This window comes from Lithobates pipiens, unplaced genomic scaffold, assembly GCF_037356315.1.
Source record: "Lithobates pipiens isolate NorthernLeopardFrog02 unplaced genomic scaffold, aLitPip1_a1.2 Scaffold_13, whole genome shotgun sequence".
NCBI lineage: Eukaryota > Metazoa > Chordata > Amphibia > Anura > Ranidae > Lithobates > Lithobates pipiens.
This window is the reverse complement of record NW_027507718.1, coordinates 405,301,492-405,319,146: the sequence shown is the minus strand read 5'-3', so window position 1 is coordinate 405,319,146 and position 17,655 is coordinate 405,301,492. Positions and strand designations below refer to the sequence as shown.

At 42.8% G+C, this 17,655-nt stretch overlaps 1 protein-coding gene and 1 pseudogene across 1 annotated transcript in view; one reads left to right on the top strand and one right to left on the bottom strand.

Annotated features, from left to right (window-relative positions):
• Nucleotides 1-17,655, bottom strand: part of LOC143975254 (cyclic nucleotide-binding domain-containing protein 2-like) — a 142,525-nt gene that overhangs the window by 8,264 nt on the left and 116,606 nt on the right. The window contains exons 14-16 of the mRNA XM_077477463.1: nucleotides 7,361-7,401; nucleotides 4,069-4,131; nucleotides 986-1,033 (exon numbers count right to left, since the gene is read on the bottom strand). Of these exons, the coding sequence (XP_077333589.1) occupies nucleotides 986-1,033; nucleotides 4,069-4,131; nucleotides 7,361-7,401 (152 nt within the window). The remainder of the gene's footprint in view (nucleotides 1-985; nucleotides 1,034-4,068; nucleotides 4,132-7,360; nucleotides 7,402-17,655) is intronic.
• LOC143973910 (NADH dehydrogenase [ubiquinone] 1 beta subcomplex subunit 8, mitochondrial pseudogene) lies at nucleotides 2,871-3,643 on the top strand (annotated as a pseudogene).

The following is a 17,655-nucleotide window of genomic DNA, read 5'->3' as shown; positions in this document are numbered from 1 at the left end:
CCGAGCCCATTTGTCAATCCGCTTCGGGTGCAGATGCCAGCACTGTAAGTAAGGGAAACCAGCAGTGAAGCCTTCGGGCTTCAGTGCCGGTTTCCTACTGTGCATGCCCAAGTCACACTGCTCTTTCTGAGTGGTCCATATTCTGGGTGTGTTCCAGAATGCAGGGGGGAAGGAGGAGGGGCCAAAAATGCATGTAAATTGGTGAACTTACCAGGAAGTGGGAGCGGGTAACTGTCAAAACCAGGTACCCGCTCCCTCCGCCCCCCCAAAAAAATGGCAAATGTAACAGTTGAGTGGGGGGGGAGGGTGCGAAAAAGTGGAGCTTCCTCTTTTTGATGGAGCTTCGCTTAACGTCCAGCCTGTGTGGCAACCCTGGTTTCCTCCACAGATACAGTGGAGTAAGCGCAGCCACCATAGGAGAGGAAGTTGTTATCCAAAGGATCACCAGGTGAAGATAAAAGAAAAAAAATGAATGCAGCCTCTACAGCTAAGGATTTTTAAGCTTTAATATATTGACATTGGTGTGATGGGTAAGAAGCATTTATGTTATCACTTTTTCTTCCCCTATAAAAGTATAGCAAAGTTGAGAACTGTCATTATAAATGGTTTATACTGCTCTCTATTCTCAGTAGCACAATAGAGGCACCTAAAGGGGCATCAATGACAATGGAAACTCTTCCCCCTCTAAGGTACTGTTTTTAGTATTTTAATGAATATTTTAAATAAGACACTTCAAGATATCAAGGCTAAATATCAGTCATCCCTCTACTAGGATTCATAGAACATTTCCTTGTTGAACTGGAACTAATTCAGTAACTGTGACAGCGTATTAGTTTATATTAGCTTATATGAGATGACTGTGTACCCACTGATGATGGCAAAAAAACATGTGGGCAAATGTTGCCTTTGTGGTTGGTATCCATAGACACAGGTCCAATGTGATACAAAAAAATCTGTTCCTGCAAAGAGGGGATTTTTTACTTACCAGACTAAAGTTTAGGTTTGAGGTCTTGCTTACTGTTTCTGCCATTCCCTATGACATGGAAGACAAGTATATTGTATTTATTAATAACTGTATATTTGATCAATACACATGGCATAAAATAAACTTTACATTCGTCCTCTATATTATAGTTTGGAAAATACCACAAAGAGTTACTTTGGATAATGTTTATGTGCATTGGCATACATACAGTTACCAAACTCCAGCCAAAACTTATTTTTTAGAAGTAGACAGAACCTGTGCCTGTTTTTTTTTTTTTAACTCTATCACCTATGGAGGGACTTCCTGAAACACACTTTAGCTTTGTTATATTATTATTTGTGTCTTGTGCCTCTTTCAGTGATGGCCGGTCCCCTCATTTCTTGCCCTGGTGTCACAGGACAGGCAGTGAGGTAAAATCTCCCAAACAAGGTGACAGTGAGCAGGTAAAACAAGACAGTAGCACTGACTCTTCCCAAATGTATCCAAATCAAAGAAAAGTTTTGGCTCAAGCTGGGGTTTTGAAAGCTGAGATTTTGAAAGATAAAAATATTCTCTAAATGTTTTTTTAAGAAAGAAAGAAGACTGCCAAATAATTCCTGAATCCTGAGTAGCAGAGACAAGCTAAAATTATAATGAGGAGCTAATCTTTGTACAATGTAAATGATAATAGCATACAGAATATTGATATAATATATTTTAATTTTATAATGGTGCCTGTGTTTTTTCATCAGGTATATTTCCAAAGTAAACATTACATCTGTGCTTTTAAATATAATGAGATGTGGGGAACAGTTTGATATTGTAAATTTAGAGATTACTTTTCCATAGTACAATCAGCTACAGAGGTCAGTAAGGGCTTGTGTAGGCCTGTGCAATTTGTTTCGTAGCGGACAAATTTTGCATCTTTCGGACATTCGGATGCATAAAAAAATAATGAATTTCAAATTATAGCGGATATAACGAATTAATTTGACATGATTCAGTAATTTGTTAAAGATCTAATGAAACAAAAGGTCAAATCTTACAGTCCAATAAGCTGATTAATTTTGTGCTGGAGGTTTAATTACTGGTAAAGTGCATTCCTGAGAACTGAGTGAGAAGAGTGTTGTATTGTATTGTATTTGAGCAGAGGAGAAGAGATATTGTCATTGTGTGTGTTAAAAGATTCAATAAACAAACGACTTTCCAAACTACGAATCATTATCACGAATATATATACAAACATAAATATCAAATTTCAACGAATATGAACGAAATTATAGCGCATCTAATGAATGAATTCGACATGATTCGAGATTCAGTATAACGAATATTGACACTCTACAGAAATAATGAATTATCCGAAAACGTATTAACGTAACATAACGAATATAACAGAACTAAATTATGTATTTTATAAATGACAATGAACCAAAACTAAACAAAATTTTCCATTGTGCACAAGTCTAGGCTTGTGTAAAGCTCTTTTACTGCTTGTTAGGAATATGTAAATACTTAAATGATTATAGTTCAAGCATAGGTACACACTTTGGGCAATACAGTTTGGTCAGCCCTTCCCTTCTTGGGAAGAGAGTTTATCAGACCATATTATTGTCACTAATGTGTGGGCACACACCTATGAAACCAATAACGGGTAAATAAACATAAATCAGAAAAATCATAAATGTGCTATGAAATGTTAATAAGATTGATGTTGTACAAAACTTGATGAAAAATCCTCTTCATCCAACCCTTTCAGGATGCCTGCAACCCAGCTCTGCACTCTGTGGTTTCATTTACCGACCTCTATGTAACTATAGCTTACTGTAGCAAAGGTAGAAGGTACAGGGAGCTACAGGGAGCACAGCAAGGAACCAGAGTTTTGACACTCCCAGAAGTGTGAGTGATGACTTTTCAGGAAACTTATCTCTTAGATAAGACTTTAGAGTTCAGTGGGATAGGTGAGGTAAGCATTTATACTTTTCCCTGTAGGCTGGGCTTTTAAAAAAGAAAAAAAATTAAAATAGAAACTGAGTTGCTTTTGGCCTTTAAATTATATTAAAAATAGGGACTAGTAATCATGGCAGCGTTCATTGGCTGCTATGGCCCACAGAGCTTGCCGGGTACCCATAGTTGGTCAGAGGGTTGGAGCTGGCTGGTTGGTGCCCTATGCCAGTGTGAGAGCAGCTCATGATCTCCCCTATCATCATATGCCTGGACCCCATCCCAAAACAGCAGAAGAAAGGGTGGCTGCAGCTAAGAAATATAATTTGCCATTAGAGGACTATAAACCATACCCAGATGATGGAAGGGGTTATGGAGATTATCCAATGCTTCCTGAAAAGTCACAGGAAAAAAGTGACCCATGGTACATGTGGAACCATTCTGATTTTAGGAGAAATTGGAAAGGGAAAGGGACACTGCACTGGGACTTTGATAAGTACCTCTGGTATCGAGTTTATTCTTTACCAGCCCCTGTACACTTTGATTGGATGCTTAAAGTGTTCCTTGTGTTCTTCGCCTTTATGGTTCTACCTTGGAGAAAAGTTTCCATCCTATGCTCCAGTTGCTCCCAAACAATAGCCATATAACAACCCATACTTGGAGCATGGTGGGGATCCTTCTAAAGCACCTTCTGAAGTCAAAAATTATGGATTCAAAAAGATTGGTAGAATCTAATTCCTGCAGTATGCCTTAATACAATAAAGTGGCACTCTAATGAGTAAAAAAATAAAAAAAATATTAATAATAATAAATAATAAATAAATAATATAAATATAAATAATACATATAAATATATACTGTATGTATGTGTGTGTGTGTATACATTTTTATATATATAATTTTGTTAATTTTTTTTTTTGTATGCAGAATTTGAGTTTTCCCTTAATTCTTCAGCGTGAATATTTGTATTTGCTTTAAAATAACACAAAAAATATTAAAGTCCATGTAACATATTTCCAACTAAGCAGCAGAGATGTAAAATATAAAATATGTAAAGGTATTGCATTATCTGGACTTTATAGAAAGTACACAAATTATGCAGAGAAACACAATCTTTTGCACATCGGTATATTACGAAAGGTATCAACAATATAACTTACAAAAATGCCCCCCTGTTCCAGAGTCCCAACAGTGATAAAGCGAGCTGATGTTGTAGTACACATCTAGAAGACCGCAGTAAACAAATTCAATTACACAACATGATAACACAGTTAAACATTTGAAACTTGAAGCAGGCACAATTTTTTATGTAAGTGCATCCATACTAAGTAATGTGTAAAAGTAACACTTATGTGCATTTATTACTTAATACTTATATCCCACAAAGATCTCAGCACTCCCCCTGACAACGTGTTCATTTGTTTTTGTCTCCAACCAAATGGGCAGTGCCATCTTTTTTCAGGATGAGCATGCACTTCCTGGACTAAGATGCTGGCTCAGAGATAACACAAACATGTAAATCCTGGTGTCTGTGCAGTTCTTGGCTGTGTTTATGAATGTATGACACAGATCAGCCACTGCTTCAGCCTCAAACCTTGTGATTAGCTACAAAGTTACAATCTACTCCGATCACTGGGGGAAAGGAGCCCGAGGAAGTGCTTAAGGATGAAACCAGATGTAATGCTGTACTGCTTGACTTTAACTTAACAAGATTGATCAGACACATTAGTGTAGAGATTACTTAGGATCAAGTTCTAGGTTATAAAAACATACCTTATAATGTGCAGTAATCATTAGACATTCATCTGCTCAATTTAATGTGCAAGACACAGATTGAGATTCAGAGTATATTTTAATCAGTTTTACCTTTAGAATAAAATTGTGTTATTAGTCATATGACAAACTAGCCACTCCTCTTTATGTTGGTCTACCGTATTGTACAGACTTGCTTTTTTTACAGACTTCCTTTTTTTAAGGCTCTGATGGAGAGGGAACCCCTTGAAACGCGTCAGACCACCTTTGGGCACTCGCCCTTGTATGGGCATGTCTAACTTTTACATTTTTAATGTGTATATTTTGTAACCTAGCTTTTATGAAACTTAGTAATTTTTTATATGCATCATTTAATATGTATATGAATAAATTGTATTATCTTGATCCATGTGTTGGATCACGCACCTTCCACCTCTTTTTTCCACTTATCTGCCTGTACTTCAGACAATGCAATCCTTTAAAATGACTCTTAAAATAAAACCAGCTGCAGGACATGAATATGTAATGAAGCCATTATGTGGGCTCCGCTCAGATCTGAAGTACTATAAGGCGAGCGTGTGTGATGATGTACCACCCACAGGGTGTGTAAATGACAACCTGTGCTCACAGGAAGTGTGCAGAGTCATGTGAACATTGTTCTGCCTCAAGGGGGCTGGTGGCACTGAAGTGAGGAGGAAGCTGAAGAAAATGCTGAAGAGGGAAGTGGGTAGGTAGAACTGGGCAATAATTCTGTCTTAATACAGGAGTGGGGGGAAATGAAAAAAAATAACTACATAAACATTTTTAGTTTAACAAAGCATTTGTAGAACAGAAGGCATTCACATGTCTCCTTGAATTACATACAGTAAAATAGAAAGAACACTTCTCATTTCAGGACATTGGGCAGATCTATGTTAATAACATCTTCGTGCCCCATCAGCCAGATGCACATTCAGAACTGTTGGTATATATAGTGCAAATATAGCCTATTATACTGCCATTTCCGGCTTTTTGGCCATCAGTGCAGTGTATGGAAAACATCATGGCTTCTTCCCTGTTTCCCCTAAAATAAGACTTAGCGTGATTGTCAGTGATGGCTGCAATATAAGCCCTAACCCCCAAAATAAGCCCTAGGTAAAGTTCTTGTAGGTCTTATTTTCAGGGTAGGGCTTATTTTCAGGGAAACAGCTTATTCGGGAGTAGGGCTTATATTGCAGCCATCACTGACAATCACGCTAGGTCTTATTTTCGGGGGGGAAACAGGGTATGGAGTAGGGCAGGGATATGCAATTAGCAGCTGTTGCAAAACTACAATTCCCATCATGCTTCTGCCTCTGGGTGTCATGTTTGTGGCTGTCAGAGTCTTGCTATGCCTCATGGGACTTGTAGTTCTGCAACAGCTGGAGGTCCGCTAAGTGCATATCCCTGGAGTAGGGTATTGGACCCAATGAGACAGTATAACCATACAGGTTATGCTGAGAAGGGACAAAACTATTTTAAACATTCTCCAACCTAATTAATGTGCAGCACAGTGAAGCTTTCATAGAACAGAAAGTATTCCCATGTCTCATTTCATTATATATCCACCAAAATAAGGCAATTATGCTGCTCTTTAGGGCAGTGTCAGCGCAATGCAATTTGTTTATGTTTTATTCTTTCTTCAATATTTATATAAATCTGTATTTTGCAAATAAATATATAATAGTGGTTAAACCCATGACACTAGTTTCACAGGGAGCACAGTGGTAGCCGTTTGTTCTTTTTACTTGGTCTAATTTTTGGCCTGCACAAGAGAGGAAGTCACTTCTCAGACTGGTGGTTGATGCAAACACTAAATAGATGGCATTCATTTAATAAAGTACAGTGTGTTATAAAAATGTATTTTTTTTCCACTGGTTTTCTGCTTTTTTTTCATCCTTTTTGCATCTCATGGTTGCTAATCTTCTACAGTTGCTTCCAATGGTGGCCTGTCCATTAGGGGTGCCCGGGCGGCACCCCCTCTCTCCAGGCCACCCCCTATGCATGAATCTATCCATGGGTGCCTGGACGGCACCCCCTATTCATTTTAGGGCACCGGGTGCATGAATTACAGTGGCTCTAATAGGCTTCAATATAGGGTGGGCTCAGGTTGCATAGGATGCACTCCAATCCCACCCAGGTGTGTTGCAACAGCAAATTAATATTTGCTTTTGCAACACTGATCCTCTTCTCAGCCAATCAGAAAGCAGGTATGGGGCAGTTGTGCTAGTGCCGCTTCACTGGCAGCCTGACGCCGGTTATTTCCAGTCTTCATGAACTCTCTGCAGCAATTGCGGCATTACATTTCTCGGGGGAATTTTTTGTAACAGGGATAAAAGTGGACCATGCATGCTTAGTGTGTGTTGAAATGGCCACTATCAGGAGCCCCTATGACAAGATATCAGTGGAGGAACAGAATTGTAAGACAAGGATAGAGTGTCGCCACTGTATACGGGCAAGGGCCTGAACATAAAAGGATTATCTGGAATAATTTTTTAAAAAGCTGTAGATTTAAAAAAATGTAATATTAATTTTGAGATTATGCAAAAATTTTAAATCTTATATGCGGTTTTACTTAAAATGTTAATATTTAGTCTTGAACACAATGAAGGCAAATGAGGATGAGACAACAATAAGCAGTGAATACAACAGACCAGTACAGAACTGTAAAATATGACTTACATCTTGCTGGCTGCATCTTCCTTTGTCATCCTTTCTTTTGTCTGTGCAGGAACAGAACATCATTTTAATTTCACTGTTTTACTAATCCAGTTCTATTGACAATTGTTTTTACTTTCAGTCCTGTCTATGGTAGTAGTAGTTCCATTATGTCAAGGAAGCAGAAATATCAAGTAAAGGTAAAGTTAATGGATTGTTACAAAATAGCATCTTTTTGCAATGTCACTTACTGTGAACAAACTTTCTTATGCCAATGATTTAAAGCCATTTTTATCTGTTTAATAAGCATGCCTACCTTTTTTTTTCTTGTCCTATTAAACTGCAGGCACGTCAGGGCCGGCTTTAAGGCAGGGCAAAAGGGGCAGCTGCCCTGGGCCCTGTCATTGTTGTGGGGCACAAAGAAGCTGTCTCATACTTGCCAACTATCCCAGTTTACATTCCCTTGTCCCTTGAAGTTTTAGTCTTGCGCTGCTACTAATGCTGCCCAACTCTGCCCTATTGTTGTGTACAGATGACTCACCTGCAGACCTGTGTTTACATGTAAATATTGGCATTCATATGTAAATAGCAGTTACATGCATATGTAAATAGCTGAGGCCAACTGCATTGATATGTAAATAAAGGCATCATTCATAGGTATATCATGCCCCCCTCCAGTGAGGAGATGTGCTGTAACCTATAGCAACCAGTGAGCAGTATTACTGTACAGCAATCTCTAGCAGCCAATCAACAAGCAGAAATGTGCTGTAACCTCTAGCAACTAATCAGTGAGCCTTAAGGAGTGCTGTAACCTCTAACAACCAGTCAGTAAGCAGTAATGATATGCTGTAACCTCTGGCAACCAATCGCAATCGCTGCCTGATCTGATACAGTAAACTGATTTTAAGTCTAGCTGCTATTTATTGTATGTCTCTGAGAAGGTGGAGAGCGAAATTGCATGGGGGGAGGGGGGCCCTAAGAAAAATTTTGCCAAGGGTCCAATAAATATTAAAGACGGTCCTGAGGCACATCAAATACAACCAATGCAATGTTTACTTTGGACCTGTGAAACAGCCCTCTGAAAACAGGGAAACAGGCTGAGCTAGGCATTTATATTTGCAAAGCTGCTTTGTATCACAAAAATATATTAAAATAGCTATTGGGGTTGATTTACTAAAACTAGAGAGTGCAAAATCTATGCAGCTCTGCATAGAAACCAATCAGCTTCCAGGTTTTCTTGTTAAAGCTGAATTGAACTTAGAAGTTGATTGGCTACCATGAGCATCTGCACCAGATTTTTCACTCTCCAGCTTTAGTAAATCAACCCCATTGTGTCTTAAAAACAGAGCTAATAATAAGTTAGCTCAGCAATAATATACACTTATTTAAGAGGAACCTCGTCCCTCCCCGAGGTTAATTTGGCTATTATCGGCTTCTTCGTTGTATTTTTGTTCAAATATCATGCAGTACTGTCAAATATAATAGTTAATATATAAAATAGGGGCCTCTTCAAAAAGTACTAAACAAGCCTCAAACCATAGGAAGCACCATCCTGGTAATAAATGAGAAAGAAAAAGAAAATCATTTAAAAAAATGGACATTTAAATGGTAGTTCCCTGAATGTGTCTTCTAGATTGTAAGCTCTAACGAGCAGGGCCCTCTGATCCCTCCTGTATTACATAGTTACATAGTTAGTCAGGAGGAAAAAAGACACAAGTCCATCTAGTTCAACCACAGTTCAACACATATTGAATTGTATTTTAATTGTACTGTCTTCCCTGATGTTGTAAAGTGCTGCGCAAACTGTTGGCGCTATGTAAATCCTGTATAATAATAATGTGTCAAGACATATCACGTAGATACATATATTACATGGTACAAAAGGTTTTTATTAATACATATAAAACATCATATCAAAAAATAAGGGCAAACATAAGCCCATACACATTAAAAACACACAAGTGTTGAGAACCATCAGACATGACATAGCATGGTCATTCAGTTTGCCACATCCCCAAAGCCTCTAATATAAATAGAACTGGTGACGGTGGAAAAAAACAGGCAGATTGTGGCCCAGACCAAAAGCATTATTAACAATAGCATGTTTTCTTTTAAAGTGGATCTCTGGACAAACCATTTTTCTTTTTTTAAGATAGGTGAAGGCATAGAACCGCTTTAGGATTTGTACTGCCATCTGCATCCCCATTGGTAAGATTTTTCCTCGCTGCCCGCCCTATGATAATTGACCACCAGGATCAGGAGGTTAGGACTAGGGATGGCCAAACGGTTCGCCCGGCGGTCGTTTCGCGGCAAATTTCGGCTGTTCGCCGTCCGTCCGATCGGCTGACTATTGCCGCCGTTCGCCCGGCGGACTTCCGTGTTTACTGTGTAAAAGAACTTTGACCTATGATGACACATCCATCATGGGGTACAGGACAGCCAATTGAGACATTACAGCACACGGACACTTGGACATTCCCCCTAACTTATAAGGGACAGGCAGGAAGCTGTGTGTGAGGCAGCGAGGGACAGTCAGTTTAATCAGTAGCTGTTACTATTAGGTCCACAAAGGTTCTTTTCAGGACTGGTATGGTAATAGGCTTGTACACGTATAATATTCTTTCTTCCAAATATAGAAAGAATATTATACTTGACTGCTGCCCTTCTGCTGCAGTAGTCCTTTATGAGTATAGGGACTGAGGTACAGTCTGCTAATCATTCACAACCTACTTGTTCCACAAAGGTCCTTATAAGGACTGGTAAGGTCTAGGGTGCTACAGTACATAGGGTTGAGTGAGGTACAGTCTGCTATTCCTTAAGGACTGGTATAGGTCCACAATACATAGGGTTGAGGTGCACTACTGCTGACTGCTGCCCTATACTGCAGCAGTCCTTTATCAGTATAGGGACTGAGGTAGAGTCTGCTAATCATTCACAACCTACTTGTTCCACAAAGGTCCTTATAAGGACTGGTAAGGTCTAGGGTGCTACAGTACATAGGGTTGAGTGAGGTACAGTCTGCTATTCCTTAAGGACTGGTATAGGTTCACAATACATAGGGTTGAGGTGCACTACTGCTGAGTCTGACTGCTGCCCTATACTGCAGCAGTCCTTTATCAGTATAGGGACTGAGAGTTTTGTCACAGGGTCATTTAAAAAATGACAGGCAGAGGAAGAGGCAGGCCCTTCCGCAGGGGTGGTAGGGGTAGGGCAGGAGCAACAGGCTTGAGCCAAAGTGGGAAGTTGCAGAAGGTGCGTTCAATTACTTTAAAAGACGCACCAGACTTGGTTGAGTGGCTCACTCAGCCTTACTCTTCTGCACCCTCCTCATCCTCTCAATCTGCACCCTCTTCTTCACTCTCTGCTATGTGCACCCCCAAAGACACTACCACCAACAACACCACCACCACCACATAACTTCTGCTTGAGTCACAAGAATTATTTTCCGATCCAGATCAAGACATTTTTGATGCGCAGCCACTCTTGGTATTGGATCAGGAAGAGGAGGTAGCAACAACCGCTACTCAGCAGTCTGACGACAGTACCCAGATCAGCCCAAGGAGGAGGTTGGTCCCCGGTGTTGCTGCCTACTCCGAGATCTCTACTTATAGTGGTGGGGAAGGTGACGTCGATGATGACGTGTCTAGTGATGTCACGTGGGTGCCCACAAGAGAGGAAGAGGAGGGGAGTTCAGAGGGAGATATGGACCAGCAGATAGGGAGGAGAAGCAGGAATAACTTACATTGCACAGGAGGGACAAAGCAGACTGCAAATGTATCAGGAGCGAGTTATCAACCAAGTACGGTCACATCTGGCGCTCCCAGGACACCGGCACATGGCTACGCAGTGTGGGCTTTTTTTAACGTGTCCGCTGCTGACAATAGCGTTGCCATCTGCAATCTTTGCAGTCAACGCATTAGTCGCAGTAAGCCCAACACTCACCTAGGGACGACCGCCTTAAGAAGGCACATGAGCAGCCATCACCGAGCCCAGTGGGAGCAACGGAACACATAAAGCCACACTCCAGGCTCTCACCCTCCAGCCTCGTCTTCTACTTCTCCTTCTCCTCACAATTGTCCTCCACTCCACCTTCCATCACGCCAAGCTCACGTTTTTCTGCAAAAAGGCAGGCTTCCGTGGGCCTAATGTTCGAGCGTAAAAAAATGATGACGCCGGATAACCCTCTTGCCCAACGGTTGACGGCTGGCTTGTCAGAACTGATAGCCCGCCAACTACTGCCATATAAACTGGTGGATTTGGAGGCCTTTCGAAAATTTGTGGCCATTGGAACACCACAATGGAAGGTCCCAGGAAGGAAGTATTTCTCAGAGAAGGGTATCCCAGAGCTATATGGCCATGTTCAGCGGCAAGTGAATGTATTTCTGGCACACAGTGTCGGTGCCGAGGTACATCCGACTACAGACACGTGGTCTAGCAAACACGGGCAGGGAAGGTATATCACTTTTACTGCCCACTGGTTGAACCTTCTGACGGCCGTCAAGCATGTAACCCTTGGCACCCGTGTAGATTTGGTTTTACCGCCACGGATTGCATGCAGGCCTGGCTCTTCTTCTCCTCCTCCTCCTACTCCATCCTCCTCCCTCTCCTCCTCGGCTGACTCCTCCTTTTCCGCTGCTAGCGTCTCTTCCGCTGCGCCGCCCAAGCTCCCCAGAACCTTTTCGACATGCCAGGTGAGACGATGCCATGCCGTGCTGCGTCTGTTGTGCCTGGAAGCCAAGAGCCACACTGGCCAGGCACTCCTTTCAGCTTTGCGTTCACAGGCAGATCAGTGGCTAACACCGCTCAATTTGACAGTTGGTAAAGTGGTGTGTGACAACGGTGCCAATCTGCTTAGCGCATTGAAACAGGGCAAAATCACGCACGTGCCATGCAGGGCACAGGTCTTAAACTTGGTCATGCAGCGATTTGTTGTCAAATATCCTGGGGTCCAGGACATCTTGCGGCAGGCAAGGAAAATCTCGGCCCATTTCAGAAGATCTTACACGTTCATGGCTCGCCTTGCTGACATTCAGCGGCGACACAATCTACCGGTCAGACGTCTTATTTGCGATTGCCCGACGCGATGGAACTCAACCTTCTATATGCTTGATAGGCTGCTCCAGCAGAAACGTGCAGTTAATGTCTACCTGTATGAACTCTGCGGCAGAACAGGTTCTGGGGAGCTGGTTTTTTTTTCACCGCGCCAGTGGCTGCTCATGCGCGACGCATGCAGACTTCTGCGCCCATTTGAGGAGATCACCAAACTGGTCATCAGTGACATGGTACCTTATGCCTTCTTTGTGGAGCGTGCATTGCGTCGTGTCATTGATCAAGCTGTGTAGGAGCAGGAGCGGGAAGATGAGGAAGTCGCAATGCTGGATGAATTCCCAGGGGGGGCTACTCTATCTGAGACAAGTGAACAACAGGAGTCTGAAGAGGAGTCAGAGGAGGATGGTGTCGGGGCGGATGAGGAGGAGCAAGAAGAGCATGCTTTAAACCTTTCTGGGATCCCTGTTGTTGTGCGTGGATGGGGAGAGGAGAATGAAGAGGACGACATTATCCTGGATGATGAGCAGGAGCCAGGCCACCACACCACTTCCAGTTTAGTGCAAATGGGGGCCTTCATGCTCCAGTGTTTTAATAGGGACCCCCGTATAAAAAGCATAAGGGTCAAGGACCAGTACTGGGTGGCAACGTACTTAGACCCCCGGTACAAACACAAAATGGGGGAAATGTTACCGCCGTTACAGAGGGCTGTCAGAATGGAGCACTTCCAGGCCTTGCTTCGAGAAATGCTGTGTTCTGCTTTTGCGTGCGCTGGCAGAGGAGCAATTCCAACTCCCAGAGAAGGAGTTGCGGGTACCAATCCAACAGCGCCTGCAAGAAGAGGCCGGTTTGAAGATGTGTTGGTGACTTCGGATATGAGGTCATTCTTTCAGCCGATCCATCGACTGGTGTCGTCCGGATCCAGCATCAGGGAACGCCTAGACCGTCAGGTGTCTGACTACATCGGGTTAACGGCCGATGTGGACGCTCTGAGGAGTGATGAACCCCTGGACTATTGGGTGGGCAGGCTTGACCTCTGGCCAGAGCTTGCCCAATTTGCAATCGAACTGTTGGCTTGCCCCTCGTCCAGTGTCCTGTCCGAAAGGACGTTCAGCGCAGCAGGGGGGATCGTGACCGATAAGCGTACTCGCCTAGCTCACGACAGTGTTAACTACCTCACATTTCTAAAAATGAATGAGGCATGGATCTCGGAGGAATTCAACACATGTGACCAGTAGACCATGTATATGTCTATATACAATTTTTTTAATCGAGCACACAGACCTTCTTTCTTCATTTGGCTCACTTCCTTGTCCAAAAAAAGCACACCATACTATATGCCCGTACCCTCCTGTTTGAAGAGGTTGAACGGTGTCATATTTCTACTAGGGCTGCTTATTATGAGGGGCTCCCACCATCCCTGTGCTGTGCTGACTTCCTCCTGGGGCTGTACTTCTGCTGTGCATATTATAAGGGGCTCCCACCATCCCTGTGCTGTGCTCATTATGAGGGGCTCCCACCATCCCTGTGCTGTGCTGACATCCTCCTGGGGCTGCTTATTATGAGGGGCTCCAACCATCCCTGTGCTATGCTGACATCCTCCTGGGGCTGCTTATTATGAGGGGCTCCCACCATCCCTGTGCTGTGCTGACTTCCTCCTGGGGCTGCTTATTATGAGGGGCTCCCACCATCCCTGTGCTATGCTGACATCCTCCTGGGGCTGCTTATTATGAGGGGCTCCCACCATCCCTGTGCTATGCTGACATCCTCCTGGGGCTGCTTATTATGAGGGGCTCCCACCATCCCTGTGCTGTGCTGACTTCCTCCTGGGGCTGTACCTCTGCTGTGCATATGAGGGGCTCCCACCATCCCTGTGCTATGCTGACTTCCTCCTGGGGCTGCTTATGGTGCTGGTGTCAGTGCTGTATATCACGGTGCTGGTGTCAGTGCTTTAAGTCACGCTGCTGATGTCAGTGCTCTCTATCACGGTGCTGGTGTCAGTGCTTTATGTCACGCTGCTGATGTCAGTGCTCTCTATCACGGTGCTGCTGTCAGTGCTGTATATCACGGTGCTGGTGTTAGTGCTTTATGTCACGCTGCTGATGTCAGTGCTCTCTATCACGGTGCAGGTGTCATTGCTGTATGTCACGCTGCTGGTGATCATCTCCTGCACCCTCTTCTTTGCCTACCCTGACCTTCCCTCTCCTCCATTGCCTTCATGCTCTCCACAGTCCTGAATTGTCACAACAATTTCACATATAAAAAAAGAATGCTTGTAGTTGTCGATCCCAGATTCACCTCATACATGTGTTATGTCATTGGCCATGTGGTGGGACTATGTTTGCACAGCTAGTAATTATTTTGTGGCTGCAAATTTGACCTGTAGGTTTGCAAAGTTCCCCTCCCATTGAAGTCAATGGGGCCCGCCGAGATTGTTACGGTTCGCGAACTATCGGCCGCGTTCGCGGTCCGCGTTCGCGAAACGTCCCGTCGGAAGTTCGTCCATCACTAGTTAGGACAAATTTCCGCAAGCAAAGAAAAAATAATTATAAGGATAATAATAACTGTCTCACTCTTTTCAAAACTAACAAAAAAAGGTTTGGCTGAAGTTATGCAAAATGAATATACAAACCTAGAATAATGCTAAACTAACCTTCAAATCTAATTGTGAATGTGATGAAGACATGTATGGGAATGTTTTTATCTCTAGATGCACATCTAGTCAGCACTCCAGTTAACGAATTATAAAAAGGAAAGGGTCTTGCCCTCTGTGACTACAATATGAGGCAGCTGGAGGAGCTGAGATAAACAGAAGCTCTGAGATCATTGTTTCACATCATTAACCTTGCCTTTGCCTGTGTTATCTATCTCTCGGAAAGCACATTGCACCCAAATATGGATCATTGTTAAGAGTGTTTTATTAGCTCTTTTATGCAATTAATATAGTATTTCTAGAACCTTGTGAGCTATCAGAATGTGTCAAGGGAAGGCAACTGTGTCCAGAAAATGTGTCCTTTACAACAGACTGGTGATATTGTCCATAGCAACCAGATTATTTTAATTAAGCCATAACAAAATGTTATCATTTTACATTTACTGTATAACCTTGCTGTTTTCTAGCTATAAAATATACACTCGCCGGCCACTTTATTAGGTACATCTTGCTAGTACCGGGTTGGACCCCCTTTTGCCAGAACTGCCTTCATTCTTCATGGCATAGATTTAACAAGCTGTTGGAAACATTCCTCAGAGATTTTGGTCCATATTTACATGATAGCATCACACAGTTGCTCCAGATTTGTTGACTGCACATTCATGATACGAATCTCCCATTCTACCACATCCCAAAGGTGCTCTATTGTATTAAGACCTAGTGACTGTGGAGGCCATTGAAGTACAGTGAACTCATTATCATGGGCAAGAAACCAGTGGTGAGATGATTTGAGCTTTGTGACATGTTTCATTACCCTGCTGGAAGTAGTCATCAGAAGATGGGTACACTGTAGTCCTAAAAGGATGGACATGGTCATCAACAATACTCAAGTAGGCACAATTGGTACAAAGGGGCCCAACGTGTGCTAAGAAAATATCCCCCACACCACTACACCACCAGCTTGAACCGTTGATACAAGACAGGATGGATCCATGTTTTCATGTTGTTTATGCAAAATGATGTCTCTACCATCTGAACGTCGCAGCTGAAATTGAGACTCATCAGACCAGGCAACGTTTTTCCCAATCCTCTATTGTCCGATTTTAGCTGACAGGAGTAGCTTCAAAAGTTCGATGTGCTGTGTGTTCAGAGATGGTATTCTGAATACCTTGGTTGTAATAAGTGGTTATTTGAGTTGCTGTTGCCTTTCTATCTTCTCAAACCCATTCTGCCCTCTCTCCTGTGACCTCAGCAAGGCATTTATGTCCACACAACTGCTGTTCACTGGATATTTTCTCTTTTTCGGTCCATTCTCTGTAAACCCTAGAGATGGTTGTAAATGAAAATCCCAGTAGATCAGCCATTTCTGAACAGTCCGTCTGGCACCAACAACCATGCCACGTTCAAAGTCACTTAAATCTCTTTTCTTCCCCATTCTGATGCTCGGTTTGATTAGCAATTTGTGTTACCAGATGTAGTGCTACCTCCGTAAGGGTCACTGGTGAATGTGGTCCTCTCCCACCCAGCACAGCCAGACACACTAATTTCCAGTCACACACTTTGTTTTTTTGTTTTTTTTTATAGGGGAATATAACTTGGATGGGGATAGGGTACATATGGGATGCCCACTTGGTAGGGATTCAACTGTATACACTCCAGTATACAATATACAATCTCTTCTCCTCAACCTCCAGCATATACACTTGCTTGCAGATTATCACTTCCAGGACAAGGCTAGCACTAATGTGGGAACTGACACTGGCTCTGTCCGACCCAAGTAAATCCCCTTAGCAGGCTGGGACCTGGGCCCCTATGGTGTAGCAAAAATAAATGGTGGTCCTTAATGCTAACTATCCTACATGTGGCTACTACTCCTAGCACCACCTATTCAGGCAATGTCAGCCCTTCTGGCTGCAGCTGCCCCTTTCTACTGCCCATGCCACCACAGTCCTCCTGACTGGCTCTGCACCCATCCCAGACTGTTCCATCCCAGTCCTCTCAGGCGTGCATCCCTGTCCTCCAGACTGTGTGCCACCAGGGCCCTCAGAATACTCCAGGCAGCTCCACCTTACTTCCCCTCCCATCTTTCTGGAAGGCTCCAGCACATTCTAGAAATAGTGGGGAGGTCTCAGTGATGCTGCCTGTGAGTCATTCAGCTCTCCCTGGATCTCTGCCCAACCCAGGAAAAACACAGACAAGCCTGCACAAATGTACCTACTCTAAACAAAAATCTCACCTCCAGCACTCTAGCAACGATAGGGGGTGCTACTCAAGCAATTGAACATGCGTACCTAATAAAATGGCCAGTGAGTGTATTTGAGGGCTTTGTATCTAATTTCTTACGATTTTTTTCTTATCCTATATTGTATTTGAAGACTAGACTTTGAATCGAAAAGCCAAGAATGTTCCTTTCTTCTTACTTTGCTTTCAAAATAATTTTCTCCTCTTCTGTACATTATCCGCACATATCTAGTAATAGTTTCCTTGCTTCACTAATTTCCTTTCCTTCTCTTTTCTATACTACTTTCCCCTCCCTACCTCCCATATCTTTTTTTTCATTTTCAGCCAACACCTGTTTACAATTTTAAGGTTAAATACAAACTGGACTCTTTGTATACCC